Consider the following 21601-nt stretch of genomic DNA (forward strand, 5'->3'; position numbering starts at 1 on the left):
ATGACATTTGCCTTCCTTTCTGTGATTTTATTTCACTGAATATGCATACTTTTAGTAGAGTATATGTGTACATTGGTGTATAGCTATGCATAAACACATAGTTGTATATAGTATAAATTTAATTTATATAGACAAAGCTAAAAAATAAAAATGCACACATGCAGACAGAACAATGAACTTTAAAATCAACATTCTTTTATCAAGCAATTTCATGTTTTTTCAATGAAATCGGTTACAGCTAACGTGATAGAAAGTCTTCATTCATGGTTCTGGTACTGCAATGGTTATATTTGGCTGATATGTAGAATATCACTGCTTTGAAACTGAGATATTTTTTCAAGTACTGTTTTTTCTTTATCTAAGTTTGTTTTTGTTGTGATGTAAACCACTTCAAGTGACTGGAAAATGATAAAACAGTGTACCAGTGCATTTGTTTTTAAAAAGGCCAATGGAATATGTAACTCAGGGAAATAAAGATAATAAAAACATTCTGCAAGGTTTTGAAGCAGCGATTCTTTGCATATCAGGCAAATGTTTATGTACTCTACTACCAGGATGTCATTGTAAACGGTTGCTGCAGACTGGTAAATTGATTCAGATGAAGAGTAATTCCTAACTCTATAGCAATAGTCACCTGAAGAGGAAAGATTTGCCTGGAAGAAACTAAGTGTGGCAGACAAACTGTACAATGATACTTGAGCAAGAACAAACACACTATCAAAAAGGGGAGTCACAGGCAGAAGACACATTCATAATTAGCTGGGAGTTATTAAAATACAGGGTCAGACTTCTGGTCTTGCACTGAAATACCCTGTCATGGGATCACAGATCTCCGCACCCCATGGCTAGTTTTACCCTGCCAGGGGACCCTAAATCAGTCTAAGTCACCCCAGAGAGGTGGCAAAGAAAGAAGGACTCTGGAATGACAGCGGTCATTTCATTTGGTTCTGGGATAGCCTTCTAACCCAACAGGAGAAAGGCTAGCCACACCTCACTGACAAGCCCAAGCTACCTGCAGCTGAAGTCCAAAGGCACTAACCAGCACAACAGTGAACAGCGTGCTTCAAACTGGGTGAGAAATTTGAGCTTCTTTCTCCTATTTTATACTTAATTTTCTGGAAAAGATCCCCAAGAAGCAAAAAGCCTTCCAAAGTGAGAAGGTGGGGGGGAATTGCCTCACCCTTCTATAGATGGAAGGGATGTCTATAGTGGGGAATAAACATTACCACAGTTTGGATAAATTTGAAAGCTAAGAAAATTGTTAAAACTCTATACCTGAAAAGCATTGATGAAATTATATATATGAAATTATGGGTTATGTGGCTCAGTGGGTTAGGACGCTGAGCTTGTCGATCAGAAGGTCAGCAGTTTGGCGGGTCAAATCCCAAGTGCCGCATAACAGAGTGAGCGCCTGTTACTTGTCCCAGCTTCTGCCAACCTAGCAGTTTGAAAGCACGTAAAAATGCAAGTAGAAAAATAGGGACCACTATGGTGGGAAAGTAACAGTGTTCTGTGCGCCTTTGGCGTCTAGTCATGCCGGCCACATGACCACGGAGACGTCCTTGGACAAGCGCTGGGTCTTCAGCTTTGAAGCAGAGATGAGCACCGGCCCCTAGAGTTGAAAACATATATATATATTTGAAAAATGAACAGTGACATCTAGTGGAGGATTAGAGAAAACTATAGCAGCACTGACCTAGAATTTGTCATGACACCTAGAAACAGCAAAAAACAGCTGGGAACAAAGCATTGAGTTATCTACTACTGAGTGAAACTACATATGTTTAGAAACTGCTGACCTTCTGGGATTATAAACATACTGAACTGCATTCTTAAATCTTAACCTAAGAACTGTTTGCAAAGAAAGAAAAAATTTGGCCTTTGGCTAATGTTCTAAAGGAGAAATTACTGGAAAACTTTTAGATGCTGAAATACTTTGAACTGAACCCTGATTGGCTGATAATTATAAGACCCCTGAAAAGAAAACTGCCACAAAATATTGTTTTCAGTGGTGCCTTGACAACTGGAAACATACTGGATTATAGAACCATTATATAAAGACAAGAACTACGTAAGATTTGGCTGTTTGGATTTTAAGATGGACTGGCTTGATAAAATATGATATCGATATGATATGGAAAACTACTTAGAGGGGAGAGATAAAATGGATATTATATACCTATCTAAAAGTAATATAAAACCATACCTAACACCTTTTCCTGAAGAACCCAGTTTGTAGCTTCAAAGATCTGCAGGAGCAATGACTCAAGACAATACAAATACATTCCAGAAGAAAATATACACAATTCTGCAACAGATTCAAACGATAATTGTTTCAAACCATGATGAGATTAGAAATAAGTTTGACAATATAAATGAACATATCTCTAACTTAAACCTACAACTAGGTGACACTCAATAAATGATAACAAAGAATGAACAAAGAAATCATACAACAGAATATAAATTAAATGAAAGTGACTTAAATAGAAAAGCTACAAATGAAGAAAACTACAATTTAATACCAAAAAAAATCTGCAAAACCTTACTATAATAAAGAAGACAAAAAATATGCTTTATCCTCCAGGAGTTCAAAACAAATCTGAGAATAAAAAAGAAGAACAAATAAAATGATTTAAGGAACTGTCAGAAGAATCATCAAAACATGGGAGACAAAAACCTGATACCTTACTTGATTTGTCTTTTTTGTCCTCAATAACTGATCTGGAAAGTGACTTGGCAAAAAAAGAAGATGAAAGTTGGAGTCAAGAGACATCATTCAACTTATCAGATGGAATATTATATGACTAAGCATTTGTTTGAATATGGTTTATAAATAGGGTCTATTTAAATGAAAAGTTTGGATATTTAAAGGTAATGAATTTTGAGAAAACTATGACTGATAAGAGTGGTTTGAATACTGAGGGGAAACTAAGCTTCAATAAGAATCTTGAAAACAGGACATATAATGATTTAATAAGATTACTTTTATAAATAAAATGGAAATAAGCTGATTAAAAATGTGTTATATGTTGATATTATTATACACATAAATACTAAAAATGTTTATATTCAACTTGGTTTGAACTGAAAATATTAGGAATTATATTTGTTTAATGTAGACAAAAGGAGAGTATTACAGGAAGAAGAGAGGATCAAGAAATATATTACCAAAATATTGATTAATTGTAGAAATTAATTATCATTGTTTTAAATATATGAACCCAGGCAACACACTGTTCACAAAGCACTAAAGATTGTAATTGTAATGTAATGTATAATGTAATAATACATAAGGAATGATTATGGTTTCAAAACTAAAAGTCAGAGTCCAATTATAATGACTATATTGTTAAAATAATTCTGGTAGATAATGAAATTAAGACAAAAATAAGATTCTATTGATAGTACTGGCATAAGGCATTTCTAAAATGTAGAAATTCATACATAATCATAATAGTAAAGTTGGAAGGGGCCTTGGAGGTCATCTAGTCCAACCCCCTGCTTAGGCAGGAAACCCTATACCATTTCAGACAAATGGCTGTCTAGTCTCTTCTTAAAAACTTCCAGTGTTGGAGCATTCACAGCTTCTGGAGGCAGGTTGTTCCACTGGTTAATTGTTCTAACTGTCAGGAAGTTTCTCCTTAGTTCTAGGTTGCTTGTCTCCTTGATTTGTTTCCATCCATTACTTCTTGTCCTGCCTTCGGGCACTTTAGAGAATAGCTTGACTTCCTCTTCTTTGTGGCAGCCCTTGAGATATTGGAACACTGCTATTTTATGTCACCCCTAGTCCTTCTCTTCATTAAACTAGAGATACCCAATTCCAGCAGCCGTTCCTTATATGTTTTAGCAAGATTTTAGCAATAAGATTTGTCCAGCATGATCTGTTTTAAATTAAATTAAATGGATGTGTTTTTAAACAAAATATTTAGGAGATATTTCAGTAGAAATTATAGTGTACAAATTATGGAATATTACTGTATTTGGCTACAATCAGGAAGAAGATATGGTATTGGAAGATGGACAGAGCTGCTTGGAGAGTTATAACTTTCCAAAATAAAGTTGAATTCTTGGAGTGAGAGGCGCAAATTAGTTGATTTAAGGACTCTCTCAAGACCTGCCTGTTCTTATTGTTTTTATTGACACTTGAGAAACAATAAATCTTGATGCATGGGAAAAGGAAGTATTTTTGTACTCCTTAAAGTAGATGATTAGTTATTTCTTGGTGCCATGGCACTGTCAAACTAAGGACAATAGTACGTTAAAGGAGAACTGGTTCCCCTTAACAGTGGATGAACAAGTCGACAGAATTGGCTGGAAGACATAAGATGATTAAATTGGGTCAGAAGACCTTCCATCTAACTGTATGTGTGTTGTTGTTGTTGTTAGTTGTGAAGTCATGTCCGACCCATCGTGACCCCATGGACAATGTTCCTCCAGGCCTTCCTGTCCTCTACCATCTTCTGGCCTAGGATGTCGATATTCAGTCTTGTCATCTCTTGTTTGACCATGTCCAGCTTTCCTTGATTCATGGATCTTACATTCCAGGTTCCTATGGAGAAAAAATCTTTACAGCATCGGACTTTCCTTTCACCACCAGATACATCCACAGCTGAGTGTCCTTTCGGCTTTGGCCCAGTCGCTTCATTCTTTCTGGCGCTTCTAGTACTAGCCCTCTGCTCTTCCCCAGTAGCATATTGGATGCCTTCTGACCTGAGGGGCTCATCTTCCAGCGTCATATCTTTTTTCCTTTTGGTACTGTCCATGGGGTTTTCATGGCAAAGATACTAGAGTAGGTGTGTACATATAGGTAATCCCTGAGTTACAAGCATTCACTTAACAGTCGTTCAAAGTTACATGATGAGTGCCCCCTAGTGCTTATCAGGTAAAGGTTCCCCCGCACATGCGTGCTAGTCATTTCCAACTCTAGGGGCCGGTGCTCATCTCCATTTCAAAGCCGAAGAGCCAGCACTTGTCCGAGGACATCTCCGTGGTCATGTGGCCGGCATGACTAGATGCCAAAGGCGCACAGAACGCTGTTACCTTCCCACCGTAGTGGTCGCTATTTTTCTACTTGCATTTTTACATCCTTTCGAACTGCTAGGTTGGCAGAGGTTGGGACGAGTAACAGGCGCTCACTCTGTTATGCAGCACTCTGGATTCGACCCGCCAAACTGCCGACCTTCTGATTGACAAGCTCAGCGTCCTAACCCACTGAGCCACCACGTCCCTTTGCTTATGAACAAGTCCCAAAATTACAAATGTTACCATACCACCCTTACAAGCAACAGCAGTGGCAGTGCAACATTCACCCTGGTTATTCTCTCCCTCTCCACCCCCACTCAGGTCTCCCTAGGCACAAGCCCTTCAATACTCACCTTGCAAAGATTTAGATCCTTCACTTTTTTTGGCTGATCCAGGCCTTCAGTGCTTTCACAGAGAATGGAGGCTTAAAGTAACACAAGATCACACAAGATCAGTGGGGCGAGATCTCACACTACTGATCTTGCATGATCTCATAGTACTTTAGGCCTCTGTTCTCTGCAACAGAGAATGGAACTGAAGCTAGGGGATGCTGCCACCCGCATCTCAGGCTGGGGGATGCTTATGTAGTCCTCTGGCGGTCCATTTCTGGGCAACAGCGGCCTGGAAAAGGCCTTCAGAGCTCGGATCAGGCCGTGGTGGGGCAGAAGCATCCTCCAGCCTTAGATCTGGGTGGCAGCAGCCTTGAAAAGGCCTCCGGAGCCTGGATCAGGCCATGGGGACCCCACAAAAGCATCCCCTGGCCTCAGATCCGGGCAACAGCAGGAACTGTGGCAGAGAGGAGACGGATCTTTTCCAGGTGAGTCTGGCATGGCAGGAAGGGAGGGGGAAGCATGAGGTATGTAAGTGGGTGGGGGGGACCTTGGGGGCCTGTACCATCATTAGGCCCTCCATGGCCTTCCCCACTCTGAGATACCTCATATTCACTTAATAAGCTGTGTGCGTTTTAGCGAGCAAGGGTTTGATCTCGTTCAAGGTATGAGATTCACTCTATGTGTTTTTGAGTTAAGAGTCAAATGGGCAGGCTCCATTACACTCGTAACTCAAGGACTACCTGTATTTGAAGTGCCACTTATTAATCTAAGAAATCCAAGAAGTAAGGAATTTATTGAATGTTGCAGTATAATCAGTAAGTGAAGGCCTTCTGCCTGGCCAGTGTGAAAATTCTGTCAGATAGTTGGTGATGGTGGAATCATTCATGATCTGGAAATCTAACTTGTAAAATAGCTGCAACATATCTAAACCTATAAAGTCTCCAATAGATCCCCTAGTTAAAAGTATGGAGGAGGGGACAGCCTGTGAGATGGGTAGAACTAGTATTTGGAGTGTAGCTGATCACCATTTGGGCTTAATCTAGCGTTAAAATCCTTTGCAATGACAATATGGGCAATTGGAAAGCAAGCAGATGGTTAATGTATATTTCTGCTTTTGACCAGATTTTAGCAATGCACAATTGTGTGATGTTGGGCAGTATGTAGAAGTTAATGAGCAGCAATTTCTCATGAGAAAAGTTAAGAATTGATGCTTCTGCAAAGTTCTCAAATATATCTAATGAAATGATCTTAGTGTTGAGGGCAATTGAAATATGAATGCTCAAAGCAGACAATGCCTCCTCATCAAAAACCAGGAGCTGCTGGGAGGAACAGGGATTTGTATACTTCAGTAAGCAGATTGGTGGGTGATCAAGTGAGGATCACATGCTAAGGTTGTTCCTTGACCAAAAAGAGAAGAGCAAGCATTTGTTTCTGCTAAGACGCTGAAGACAGATGGTTTGGCTTATAAGAGTTTACTGTGTCATCCTGTGAATGATGAGTCTGAATATATTTAAATTAATTGCAAATCATTTTGTTGACATTTAAATAGGATGGGAGAGGGATAGTTTTAGCAAAGAGCCCAAATGGTCTCTATTGGGAGTTTGGTAGTATAGTCTGTGGGGCAAAAGTCTAATATAAACAAGTGTTTAGAATAGAATGGAACAGGAAGGTCTGAGTTAAAAGACTGAGGCTTCCTGTCTGTATCCAGCTCTTGGTATCTCAAGTCACTGAGTAAAGAAGAGTGTCTCTTCACTTAGAGTTGTCCATTGCACAGGAAGCAGTTTGAATAAACATTAAACATTACTAGACGACTAATATAATTCTTTTTTTTTTACTAGTAGCACCAGATTAAATTGTTGCTTATATGGGATTGAGGCAGAGAGGCGAGTGAATCAGTTGAGTCTCTTTACCGGATGCCAGGGCAAAACATTTAAATGTCCCTGCTGTGAATATGACAGAGTTATAGAGCTTTGGACTTCATTTAAGCTGGAAAGAAATCCATTCTTTGATATGAAAGGAGAGAGTAACTCATCTGTCTTCTGAGTCAGAAAAGAAGGCCTGATGGCAGCTGATCTTGAAACTGGTTGATCTTTATCAGTTGCAGGAAATCAGTGTTGAAGTGTTTTGAGCCAGCCTTTTATCATCTCCCCTAAATGATGGCTGATTCTATTATAATGGAGGCATCTCTAAAAACTCTTAATAGAAATTATTTCAAATTTATTCAGTAAATCCTTCACTCTGATTAACATGAAGAGTGTAGATTTAAAGGTAAACACCAATCTAATATATGTGGCTGAGAGGAGAATTGGTCCAAAACCGGTAAGTCACAGTAGAGCAGTAGGCAGAGAAGAATCTATATGTGCAATCAAAATCTGTGTGGTTGAATGAAGTATGGGTTGTTTGACCTGGAAAAGTGAACATTTTAATGTCAAAGGATTGATCCATAGCAGCACTTGTTCTCTGCTCTCCATCTCACCCTATTCCCATATAGCTGGATCTCATCGATGCCAGATAGTCTTTATGTGATTAGCTTTTCTGATCTAAGATATACTGGTCCAGGAGAAGTTTAGGATCATCAATCTTCTTCTTAGCTGTCAGCAACTGGTTACAAGTTGAGATTACAGTCTGAGCTGTTAACAGTTATTAGCTGGCAGTTCCACATCAGTTTCAGTGAAGGGGGATCTCAAATTACCCTTGCTTTCCCAATATAACAAGGTATTCAATGACAAAACAAAAAATTGATAAATCTATAGTGTCTCAAATGTAAATTAATCAGCTTCATTGATCTTTCTTACAGTGTTTTCATAATTTGGGGGGGCTTTTGTATAAATTATTATTATTATTATTATTATTATTATTATTATTATTATTATTATTATTATTATTATTATTATTATTATTTGCACAGTCAGACAGATGTTCAGACTGGATTTGGCATTTTTGTCTACCTATTGAGTCCTTACCAAAGACCTAGGCTAGGCAAATGTAGATGTTTGATGGTATTACAGATATTGTCGAAGGATGGAAGCTGTTCCTAGTAAGGCTGCCTTTTGCAATTGACTGATGATAAATTTATCAATGCCAATTGTGTTCAGGTGGTGCTCCAGTTGTTTTGGGATTGCACCCACCAAGGCTCCTATTACTATGGGTACTACCCTTCCTTGCCTTTGCCACAGTCATTCTATTTCTATTTGTAGGTCTTTGTATTTTGTTATCTCCTCCAGTTCTTTCTTTTCTATTCTGCTGTATCCAGGCACTGCCACGTCCACTATCCAGACTTTTTGTCTTTCTTATCAATAATTGTTAAGTCCGGGTGTTATGTGGCAGGTGCTGGTCTGTTTGATTTCTAAAGTCCCAGAGTAATTTAACTTTTTTCATTTTCTATGACTGTCTCTATTTTATGTTCCCACCAGTTCTTGCTTGCAGGAAAATGATATTTCTTGCAGAACTTCCAATGTACCATTGTTGCTACTTTGTCTTGCGGCTGCTTGTAGTCAGTCAGTCTGTGCGATCTTTTTGCAGCAGCTTACCAGGTGGTTTACTGTTTCTTCAGCTTCTTTGCATAGGCAGCACTTACTGTCTGTTGCTGTCTTCTCAATTTTGACTTTGTATGCATTTGTCCTTAAGGCTTGGTCTTGTGCAGCCAGAATTAGTCCCTTGGTCTCTTTCTTCAATTTTTCTGCTCTTAGCCATTGCTCAGGTATTGTTATTATCTGCTTTCCCAGCTATTTTTTAATGTACGGGCCATGTAGTGCTTTGTCTTCCCACGCTTCTATTCTGTTATTCATTTGGTCTTTCTTGTAAGCCAGTTTGGTCTCTCCAGTAGTCAGTAAGCCTTTCTGATATATTAATTTCAGTGCATCTTCATCACTGTCCTTCTTCCAAAGCCATTTTTTCTTCTTCAACTATCTGATGTACTTGCAGCATTCCATGCCCACCTATTTGACTTGGTAGTCAATGTCACTTTGTGGATGAAGGGCATTATTCATTGTCATTATTTTTCTGATCTTCCTATCCATTGCTTTTAGTTCTGCTTGAATTCAGCCCACTATTCCAGCTGTGTATCTAATGACTGGAATTGCCCAGGTGTTGATTGCCTTCATGGTATTTCCTCCATTGAGTTTGGACTTTAAGATCTTCTTCATTCTCTTGATGTGTTCACCTCTAAACTTTTTCTTGACTTCAGTGTGCTTGATGTTGTCAGCTTGAAGGATGCCAAAGTATTTGTAGTAATCTTCCTCATCCAGATTCTTATAGTTATTTTCGTGGGGCATCTTGATTCCTTCAGTTTTTACTATTTTTCCTTCCTTGAGAGTAAGTGTGGCACATTTGTCCAAGCCAAACTCCACTGCAATATCTTGGCTATATATACGGGCAGTGTTGAGCAGCGATTCTATTTCAGATGATGTTTTTCCATATAGCTTCAGATCATCCATGTAAAGGAGGTGGGACAGTCCAGCAGATGTTTTTGATGTTTGATAGCTATGGCCAGAGTTATTCAGTATTGTTGACAGAGGAAACATGCAATAACAAATAGAAGTGGTGATAGCAAATCTCCTTGAAATATTCCTCTCTTGATATTAACCTCTTCCAGTCTCTCACCATTGAGTGCAACTGTATCCTCCATTGTGTCATCAATCTTTGCACAAAGTTCCTGATGTTTCTACTGACTCCTGTTATTTCTAGGCACTTGATTATCCAGTCATGCGGCAGAGAGTCAGCCTTTTTGTAGTCAGTCCATGCTACATTCAGGTTGCTCTTCCTTCTCTTGCAGTTTTCCAATATCATTTTGTCTATTAGGAGTTTAGCTTTTGTTCCTCTGCTATTGGGGCAGTTTCCTTTCTGCTCAGGTGGAAGGAGATTGTTTTCAACTAGATGCTGTTGGACTGCATCAGCTACCCCACCAGTTAGCAATTTGAAAGTTATTGGTAAGCAGATAATTGGCCTGTAGTTGCCTGATGCTGCCCCTTTTGCTGGATCCTTCATTATCAGGTAGGTTTTCCCAGTTGTTAGTCACTTTTCAATTTCTCCTCCTTGTAGTATGTTGTTGAGCTGCTTGGCAAAGAGTGGGTATAGAACATTTAGATGTTGCAACCAAAAACCATGATCTTCACTTGGTGCTAAACAATTCTTGATCTTTCTTGTTCTTTTCTCTACCATTTCTGCTATTATTACTAATTTTTGCATTTCAACTTCTGTTTTATTTGCATCCACCTCTTTTAACCAAGCTGCGTACTTGTATTTCTTTGGGTTATCCAGAACTGCACTGTTTCTTCCTTGTCAGGTAGTGACTGATTCATTGCAATTTCTCCATTGACAGATTGGTAGAAACGTTTTTGATTGGATTGAAATTGGTGGTTCTGCTTATAATTTGCAATTCAAACTTCGTATCTGCTGATCTTCCTGGCTATAGCTGTTATTTGCTGCTTTATTATTTCCAGTGCTTCCTTGATCTTCCTTGTTTCTAAGTGGTATTTCTTGATTGGTATTCTTGGTTTTTATTCTTCAGCTTCTTTTCTTTCATCTGTTCTAGCTTGCTTGCATCTGATCTTAACTTTCTGATCTTATTTTCCAATCTAACCTTCCATTTTTTGTGGTGCACTGTTTGGTTTTTTTACTTCTTTGTTGATTTTGCATTCCAGGTATTCAGTTATAACTGCAGCTGTACTGTATATTAGTTGATTTGTTTCTTGCAGTGAATTGGTGCTTATACTTGATATTACAGTATTTGCATTTTTTAATGCTTGTATTAGCTGTTTCTCTGGAACAAGTTTCAATGCAGGCAGCCTTATTCTGTTGTTTTTGTGCTGTTCTAGATGCTCAGTTATTCTTTGTTTCAATTCTTTTATTTCTTTAATTAGAGGGCTTTGTTCTTCCTGAGGATGAGGTGTCTGGTTTCCAAATGAAAATAGGTGTATATGTCTGCTGGATTCCTCTACTGCCAATTCCCCCTGGTTTGCCTCTACATTCTGAGTTACTTCTGGCAAGGCTTTGATTTCTTTGCCCTGGGTAAACCTTTTCAGTTCATCCAGTTCTGTTTCTGTGAATACTTTATTTCGTATTATAAATCACATTGATCTGCTAGTCTCTGTTCTGTTATTTCTGATTCTGGGCATTGTTCTTTCCAGAACTGGTGCATTCATTTCAAATATCCTCTTCTTGTTTTACTTGATCTGTAATAACAGATCCTTTCTTTGTTTTCAATCACTGTGTATTTGTGTAATTTTTATTATTGTTGTTGCTGTCATTATCATTATTACTACTATTATTATTTTCCTGCTACTGGAACAGGTCTAATAATATAGTTTGGGGAAACTGTATTATGAGACCTGTTCCACTAGCAGGAAAAAAATGGATTTGAACAGTGAGTAACTGCAGTGGGTTAATTAGAAATATATAAAGAAATTACCAGAGCTCTTTATACTATATGTTGCCATCTTGCTTCCTCCTTCCTTCTAAAATTAAAGTTGTCTTTAAAGAAGACAAAATATTTTTTGTTGCTGTGTTAAAGAAGCAACCAGAAAGGAAGGCCATAATAGAAACAACAAAGATCTGACATTAAGGTAATGGGAGAAGGCAAAATTCGAAAACAAATATATATATATATGGTCAAAAGCTTCAGAAAGAGCACAAGGGTGGGGAATAGATAGCTTTTTATAGATTGATCAAAACAAATGCTACTTTCATCAAATAGTAATTGACCTGAGGTTCGCCTCTAACTGATATGAACAGAAGCACTGATAATTTCATAACATTCCATTATGGTGTTATTCAGTAAGTTTGATTATAGTTTAATATTAAGTAGACCTCACTTACCAACTTTCTTGTGCAGTGACCACTCAAAGTTAGAATAGTGCTGAAAAAAATAACTTTGTAACCAAGGCATTTATTTACAACCTTTCCAGACTCACTCATACCTGTGTTTGCCATTATAATCAGTTCACTTGGTCTTGTGCCTCACCCATTTTTTTTCTTTAAAAACTAGGTACACATAATCCTCAATTTACAATTGGTCACTTAACAGAAATGACTGGCATACAAGTTGGAAGTAGGTGTTGGCCTACAGATTGTAACTGTCCTTTATGTGTTTGTCACTTCTGCTCACAAGCTTTAGGCTCCTTTGGCTGAATGGCTGGCTTGGGAGCAGACTGAGGCCTGAGAACCTCAGGGACAGGGAGTAGAGTACGAGGTGCTTTGGGAGTTGGGAACCTCTTGGGAAACCTGGAGCAGGCAGGTCTGGACCTGCGCTAGGCCTCAAAAAACTCCCCCAGACCTGTGGCACCCATGTGCCACTTAACAGAATAGAATAGAATAGAATAGAATAGAATAGAATAGAATAGAATAGAATAGAATAGAATAGAATAGAATAGAATAGAATAGAATAGAATCTTTATTGTCACGAAGTGTACACTACTCAGCATACATTAAAATGAAATTTGGTTGCGTTCAGTTCTAAAAAAAATACCATTATGCATATATCACATATACATACATATATGACACAGAGAAACATCACAATCTAGTTCCAATGTACACATATACATGGCGAAAAAAAGAATCCTGCAAATTTACAAGACGGATGGCATAAGGAACAAAGGTGTTATAGAATCTAGTAGTTCTGCTATAAATACTTTGAAACCTCCTCCCAGAGGGGAGCAACAGAAACAGACCATGAAGTGGGTGTATGGGATCTCTAATAATGCTTTTGAGCTCTAAGCATATAGCACATTATTCAGTATTCTGAATAATGGGAAGTGAGCTTCCTATGATCTTCTCGGCTGACCTTACCACAATCTATATGGAGCTTCTATCTGAGGCACTGCCATACAGTTTGTTAAAAAGCTCTGTAAAAAGTGGCCAAGACAGGAAGAGAAAAATGTGCTCTCCTTATCCAATGCAAGAAATGCAAACGCTAGTTTGCACATTTCACATTTCATATTAGTTTGATGAGTGTAGGGGAGTGTAGGGATAGGATGTCATTAACTGAGATGCTTCAGTTAACAGCCACCATGACATGTCACCATAATGGGCAAGCTCCATTACGGTTGTAAGCTGAGGACTACCTGAATGCACAAGCATATCCTGGAAAGGGGCACTCCAAAATAAGCTTATAGAATGCCTCTCCACTGTACCTGTCGGATTTGGAGGCCTTACATCATCTTTATCTGACTGCTCCAGCTGTCCAAATGATGCTTGTTGTTTTGTTTTTTATCACCTTCATGTGATTCTTGGCTTGGTGTCTCCTGAGGCTGATATTCCATAGGTTAAGGTGAAACAGTTTCCTCAGATCCAGACTCTTGAGCCATGAGAGCTACTGAGGATTTTCTAAATTCTTATGTGCAGAAAGGGATAATCAATTAAAAGGAGTAAAGGAAAATTATAGACACCAGTCCCTCATAATAGGAATTTGTGATAATAATAGTAGTTTACCATAGAGATAAAAGGAAAAGCAAAAATGTCATAAAAATATATTTTAAGCACTGTGTGAGATTATTAATCAAGTCTCTGGCAGAGAGTGGTTTGTAATGTGCTGTGTCTGTTAATTGATAAAAAATGAAAATAGTGATGGTCCTATGGAGTTCACAATAAGATAGGACACAGACTTACTTAATTATGAATTATGAATAGTACCCTGGACTATTCAATGCTTGAAGTATAAAAATATACCAGCTTAACATTTTAATAAAGTCAAAGGGTACTTGATTATTTTTTATCTATAGTTGAATTTTTTTTTCTATTTAGAATTATATTGAAAATGCAAACAGGGAAATATATTTAAGCATATGCAGTACAGTACATAAGAGGGAGCTCTCTGATCATATTTAAAATATTTTCCAAGTAGGTTTCTGGATAGCCATCTTTGACTAATCATTAAAAATGCTTACCTAGAAATTAAAGTTATAGGTTTATTACATGTACTCCTTTGTAATGGATAGCCAGCCACTGCTGGTGTTTGATGATAACAAACAACACAAAATCAGCATTTGCATTTCTGCTAGGAATAAGATGATGGCTCTTATAGCAAAGTTGCAGTAAGATCTGCATATTTTATCAAAACCATTTTCCCCAAGACTGGTTTCATCTAGTAGAGCAAAAATTGCACGATGGACAGCCTCTGCAAATTCTACTGAAAGAGCATAAAATCCAATTATCCAGAATGTCAAAAACTGTTGTTATTTCCAAAGCATTTCATTACAGCAAATATAACTACTTGACTTCATATTTTGGGGAAAAATAATTATGTATATAAGATTCTGGAATAATATGTACAAGCTAAAAATGCTATTACCAATATGAATTCATAATCATGCAATTATGGGGCTTGCGAAGAGCTGTAAAGACCTGGCTTTTTAGGAAAGCATTTGTGGAAGTGGGGTTGTAGTCTACCTTGTAGGTGATACTCTTATGCAATGTAGATTAATGTTTTAGTGGATAGGATCATTTTGGCCCTTTATATGATTATGTATATATAGTGTTCTGATACATGACTACATATAAAAATGTGTATTGGATTTGATTTAATAATTCTTAGTATAGACACTTTTAAACCAACATTTAAATATCATTGTTTCCAATAGTCTCCTTGTACAGGACTACATGTGGATCCAGCCTCTGTGTTTCCAATATTTGAAGATCATATCATTAAAATGGTCCATGTGTTATATGTGCATCAATTTATATCTGAATTTATCAAAACATAGAAATTCAGAAGACTCATATGTGGTTTATAACTGCTTGTAGTATGAAATCTACAAGAGTTTATACAAAATTCTTTAGAAACATATGTAATTATTTTGAATATAAGCTTCTTTTTAAAGTTAGATAACACCTGAACTATTATAATGAAGTAGAGCAGGGGTGTCAAACTGCCAGTTTGCGGGCCAGATGCATCATCTGGAAAGCGCACCCACCCCTTTGCCGGCAATGGCAAAACCGTCCTGATACTTTGTGCGACGTCATGTGATGTTGCAAGTTTGACATGTCTGGAGTAGAGTGAGCTATATAAATATAAAACAATTAGAAATAACAAAGAGAAATTGTCAGCTATTAGGTCTTTCTATAGTTAAACAAGTTACAGGTAGTCCTCTAATTACAATTGATCACTTAGCAACTCTTTGAAATTATAATGGATCTACCTTGGAGCTTCTTACAGTCAGGCCTGCCTACGGTCAAATGACTGAACTTTAAATGTTCAGCAACATGTCTGCATTTGTGGCTGCTTGCAGTGCTCCATGGTCATGTAGCTATAATTTATGACAATTTTGTCAAATACCAGCATTTACTTTTAGTTTTCAGCAAAACCACACCTTTAGTACAATGAACCATTACTGTAGTATGCTTAACAATTGTGATGTTTGCTTAATGACCCCAGAAGCCATTGTAGGAGATGACCAGGTTGAGTCCAAGGGAGGGGTCAGAGATCTACGCCCAGGCCATCTTGAATTCCTTTCTTAACTCCCACTAATTTCCCTTGACTATTAGGAGTTTACATTTTTGTAGAGAGCTTAAGCTTGCAATAAATCTTTATACTCATTTGAATTGCCTGAATCTCCTGATTTCCCCAGTGCTTGATAGTCACTCGACAGCCACAGTAAAAATTATTGTAAAATTTAACTGATTCATTTTATGACTATCACAACTAATGGCTGTGGAGGGAAGACTCCATTATAGTCATAACTTGTCGATTACCTATATAAACAGAATCATAGGATAAAAATGTAAATCACATGCTATGCAGTATATTTCTTTTATTGTTATTATCAGTATATTATTATATAGATCAGGGCTTTTCAACCAGTGGTACGGGTACCACTTGTGGTACATTGGCACCTGGCAGGTGGTACACGACCATCCTAGAAAAGTGGTAGCAGGGGAGGGGAATGAGCTGAACCGGTGGCAGCACCACAGAAGCCTGAGCGAGAGATGGCTAGAGCTGCAGGGTTGTCAGGCTCAGTGGAAGCGCCAGGATCAGCACTTCTTCGGGGCTGTCAGGGCTCAGCAGAACAGCCAGGATCAGTGCCAAACTCCAGCTGGAGCTTGGCGCTGATCCTGGCGCTTCTGAACCCAGAAGAAGCACCGATCAGCTAGAATGTTGCAGCATCTCCAGGGTCTTGTGATTTACATTCAGATGCTTGGCAACTGATTCATATTTATGATGGTCACAGTGTCCCAGGATCATGTGAAATGACCAAAACCTGCCGCAACCACCTAGCAGAGGGGGGGGGAAATAAAAACCAAACACCCCCCCACCCCTGCTGCCAATTCTCAACAGAAATGCTCACAACAATGAAAACCTGGGACAGGAGGAAGAGCCCCACCAGGCGGGTAGGCAGGTGTCTTGCTCGGCTGTGGCTTGGGGGGCACTTTTTTCAGTGCCATTGTAACTTCGAACAGTCACTAAGCGAATTGTTGTAAGTCAAGGACTACCTGTACTTCATCACTTTTTTCCTTTTTTTTTTTTTTGCTCATCAACTTTTTGACACCTTGCTAGGCGACTGGTGGTACTCGGTTGTTGCCATATCCTAAAAGTGGTACAATGGGTGAAAAGGTTGAAAAGCCCTGATAACAATGTGAAATCACAGCTGCCAGTTATTACCTGGTGCTGGCCTCCATTCATATCAAGTTCTTGATACTATGATTGTTAGGATTGATCACACAGTCAGATGGATAGAATAGATTCAGAATTTTTATCCACCTATCAAGTCCTTCCCAAAGACCAGGACTAGGGAGATGTTCTTTGTTACTGTTATTTAATAACTGAAAAGGTTTTGCATTTATCTTTGCAAGTGAATAAATTCAATTCAGGAATAAAAACAGAACACATGTTGGACAACTGAGTAAAGAGACCTGCATCAGTGAACTAACATTGTAATCATAAAGATTAAGATAATGGTAAGGTAATAATAATTAGTAATAATAATATTTGCTTTGAAACCTGAACTAAATACATTTATGATGATTTTATGTTCCATTTTTGTGTTTTTTTAAATTAACAGCTTCTGTCCAGGGCCCATGGGAAAGGGCCATATCACCAAACAAAGTGCCCTACTACATCAAGTAAGTATTAAAATAATCATAATGCTTAACTATTGGGAGCTTATCAGGTAATTAACTTAGCTTGCTTTGAAACCATATTAAAAACTTCCTTTGAATGATACTGGTTGATACTTCAGTTGCCCTCCATTATCATCATGAGCAGCAAAGTCATTATTTAAATAAATAAATTTGTGAAGATTGCTTGCTGTTAAAAGTCAACTATATTTTCGTTATACAAATCCAGTAAACATTTTTCAGTGGTAATGAGCCTATGATTAGGCAGAATGTAGTATTCACGTTAAACTGGCTGTCATGAAAGTTCAACAAAATGTTAATGCATTATGACTGCGTTTTTACTGCCAGAAACATTACTTTTCTCTGTGTTAAGATATCAAACTAATTTGGCCAAACTTGAACACATTGCATTTTGTTTTGTGGGCAGATGTCCTGTAGCACAGGGCAGGATAGTGTTTGGAAACATTGAGAGCATGTGGTACATTTCTTGCTAAGTAGAATCTAAACAGCAAATGTCTTCTTTTGCTAACACTAAGGTTAGGAGCAGAATTTACTCAGCTAACAATTTGATATGAGCTTTATTTCTAGAAAAAACACACGTTTTAAATCTGTTTATTACATTTGGAATAAAATTATACATATATTAAAACATATTTTATAAACATATGCAGACGTTTAAGAGAGGTTATTTTAGAGCAGGGGTGTCAAACTCAATTTCATTGAGGGCCGCATCAGCATTGCAGTTGCCCTCAAGGGGCCGGGCGGGTATGAAAAGGGTGGGCGTGGCCTACTGGGTGGGCGTGGCTAGAGTGCATATCGCCTAGTGGGTGGGCATGGCCAGCTCTACATCGTTCGCACCAAGGGTGCCTATGAGCCTGGACAGGAGTGGGACAGATCTGAGGGTCTCTGGCAGAAGGAGGGTCTCTGGGCCAGGGCCAAGGCAGTGGGGGCCGTTTCCTCACTGTTTCCAGGATGGCTTCGCGGGCCGCATGAAACCACTTTGCGGGCCGGATCCGGCCCCCAGGCCTTGTGTTTGACATGTCTGTTTTAGAGTGTTGTTTGGTTTTTTGGTGAGGAGAGTTGCAGAAAAATAATATGCTTCCTGATAAAATGTTTTGGCCATAAAATGGATCAATCAATTTATCTAAGCAATCTTTTAACTCTATAGCTGAAAAATATATTTTGGATTCTAGATGATATAATACTGTTTTAATTGTGAAAAACATACGGTATATTACATAACTTGGGTAAATCCTCATTTCTTCTACTTTTATAGTTTGATGTCATTAGAGATTGCTGAAAATAAAAGATATAAAAGATTCAATTGTATCTAGCCATAGTATGACACAGATCTAATCTCAAATAAGGAAATATATTTTTCAAATTGTTCTTTGAGTATCCAAATAGTTATTTTAAGATTACAGTCTATATAGAAACTGTCATTATGTCTACCCATTTATGAGTTTAGATATGGTCCTGTTTCATAGTAACATAAATTGCTTACATTGAACATAGGAGCACAACTCTATAGTACTGCACTCTGATTCTATTTTTCATTTTGGATTTTCTTCTTGATGCTCACAAATTTTTTGTTAGTTTTTTTTCCTTCCCCCTCCAACCCATCACCTTTTCATTTTCACTGACATTATAGCACTTTATAAGCTCATAAATCCGAGAAACATTGCTTTAGAAGCCTTCGCAATGTTTTATTTGGTGTTTTAATGCAAGGATGCATCAAATTATTTGATCCTGCCAATTATAACTAGATATTTATACAGTTGATTATTTAATAGCAATAACCAGCTATTACAATTTTTGCAAACTGGAATTGCAGTTCGTGTGAGAAAAAATAATGGGCAAACCTGAAAAAATACAAGGAAGTGGGGCAGATTTATTAAGGTAATGTGGCCCAGACTTCTGGGAAGTCTGAACTATGAAATGAACTATGAAATGAACTTCATAGTTCATTTCCTTCATAAATAATTATAAAGTGCACTGGCTGTTAACTGAACTCTAGTACCATAAACAGGATTCCTCTTTACGGGCCATCTACTTTCTTCCTATTCTTCACCTTAGTAGAATGATCCTTCCAAAACATCACTTCACACCTCTGGACCATGGGCATGATGTGTTGTTTTGAGATGAACTTGATTTGATGACCAGCCCCAAGAAAGAAAGTAATAATTAGCTATAACCAAACCATATTTTATCCTACTACAGTATACAAATAAGACTTACATTATAGAATAAATTCCCACTTGAATTAAAACAAATACGGTATCTCCTCCTTACTTTAGTTTAGGGGTGCAGCGGGCAAGTGGGCAAGTACTGTATGATAGAGTAAGCTCCGATTACTTGCCCCAGCTCCTGCCAACCTAGCAGTCTGAAAGCATGCAAAATACAAATAGATAAATAAATACCTCTTTGGTGGGAAGGTAACAGCAGTCTGTGCACCTTTGTCATGCCGACCACATGATCACAGAAATGTCTTCGGACAATGCTGGCTGTTCAGCTATGAATTTGAGGTGAGCACTCCCAGACTCACAGAGGATTGGCAGAGAAAACCTTAACCTTTTTTTAAACCTGAGTTTCATAGTAGGCAAAATGTATCTAAATGGATGACTGTATGTGTGACTGCATAATCTTTTAAGTACATATTTAAAAATAAAGTAAGTTTTTCTAAAGAGAAGTTAGATGGGTCTTTTTTCCTAATTTGCAGTTTATTGTGAATAAAAATGGTAGATATATAATTTGAAGAAAGTGAAAAGTTGCATGGGACTTTTCTAATCAGCCTGATTTGTCTTTCTATGGCTATCTTCTTTGTAGCCGAAGTTTGTGTGTGTTCATGTGTGTGTGTAAGCATCAATGCATATTCTCTCACACACATCTGAAACTATAAATAAAAAAATTGATCAAAGATTTGAAAACAGAATAAGAAATATATTAATTTAGATAAGAGACAATATGTATTAAAGGAAAAAAGGGAGGAAATATTGGCTACAACAAATTGGAATTTGTAATAACATACATCTGTATGAAATGGAACTATTGTAACCCAGACACCATGTTGCTTTTCAAAGATATAATTGTAATATTGAAAAATTAATAAAAAATCTGTAAAAAAAGATTGAGTTATTAAATGAAGCCTTGCAACATGTGTTGAAGGGAGGGATATGACATGAAACTAACCTTAGTAAAAATTGTTGTATAGAATTTAATCCTCATAACTCAGCAGAGATAGGCAAGTTTTAAAATTGGTGGAATAATGTAGAAATTATCCAAATGACCCAAATCATTGTCACTCCCCTGCTCCCAGCAAAATTTCAGATAATGTTATCCTCACCAATCTGAAGAAACTTCTTGATCTAATCCTTTGAATCTACAAGCCCATAAATATAGCAAAGTTGTAAACATATGTAGCGGGCTGACTGAAAGGCTTTGTGGGAGCCTGGCCAGTGAGAGGGGAATGGAAAGCTTAGACAGCTGCTGCCAGTTTGGGCGCAACAGGTGTAGACTGGGGAAAAGGAAGAAAAGGAGAAGGAGAAAGGGGGTGGTTGAGGTTGCTGTTGCTGTTGGGGAGAGACCAGGTGAAGCTGAAGAGAATTGGAGTTTTAGGTGATTCCTGTCCTTTGGAGTAGTGGGAAGGAGAGGAAGAGAGGGGGGGGGTTATTGCTTTCTTTTGCAAGGGGATATCCCAAGTAAGGGGAAGAGAGAGACTGAGTGAGGAAGTTGCCTGGGGTGCTGAACCAGGTTTTAACTAGAAAGGAAAGGGGGGGATTTGGCATAGACAGAGACCTGAGACAATGGGCCCTGACAAAAGAGAAGAAGAGGTGAGCTGCTACCGCTTTGGAGACCAATGGCCATCCAAATGTTGATCACTATCACCTGTGCATACTATGAACATTGTGGGGAGTTGCCCTGGCAGAGCAAGCTGTGACTGCGGAGTTTTGATTATCTCTGCTCGTGGTTTCTGCTGCTGCTTGGAGCCGGGGAGTTCTTTCCACACATACACTCTCTTGTTTTCTCAAAAAACTGCTATGGACTATTGACTATTATTACTACGACTGCGTGAGGCTGTTAAATACTGTAATGCACTGACTGCCATGGTTAGGGGTCGATCACCTTTGTTCCTGCAAACCCCACTGTGACAATGAGAACTTGCCATTTCTTCACTCCGCATGAGCTCCCGCTGA

General features: G+C 38.1%; 1 protein-coding gene across 9 annotated transcripts in view; it reads left to right on the top strand.

Annotated features, from left to right (window-relative positions):
- DMD (dystrophin) overlaps positions 1-21601 on the top strand; it is a 906062-nt gene that overhangs the window by 772578 nt on the left and 111883 nt on the right. For all 9 annotated transcript variants that reach the window (XR_014492555.1, XM_083362891.1, XM_083362889.1 and 6 more), the window contains one exon: positions 17354-17414. Coding sequence is in view for 8 of the 9 variants with exons in the window: in XM_083362891.1 (XP_083219017.1) it covers positions 17354-17414 (61 nt within the window). In the remaining variant the exon portion in view is untranslated. The remainder of the gene's footprint in view (positions 1-17353; positions 17415-21601) is intronic.

Source organism: Vipera ursinii (assembly GCF_947247035.1).
Source record: "Vipera ursinii genome assembly, chromosome: 4".
In the NCBI taxonomy this organism is placed as follows: domain Eukaryota; kingdom Metazoa; phylum Chordata; class Lepidosauria; order Squamata; family Viperidae; genus Vipera; species Vipera ursinii.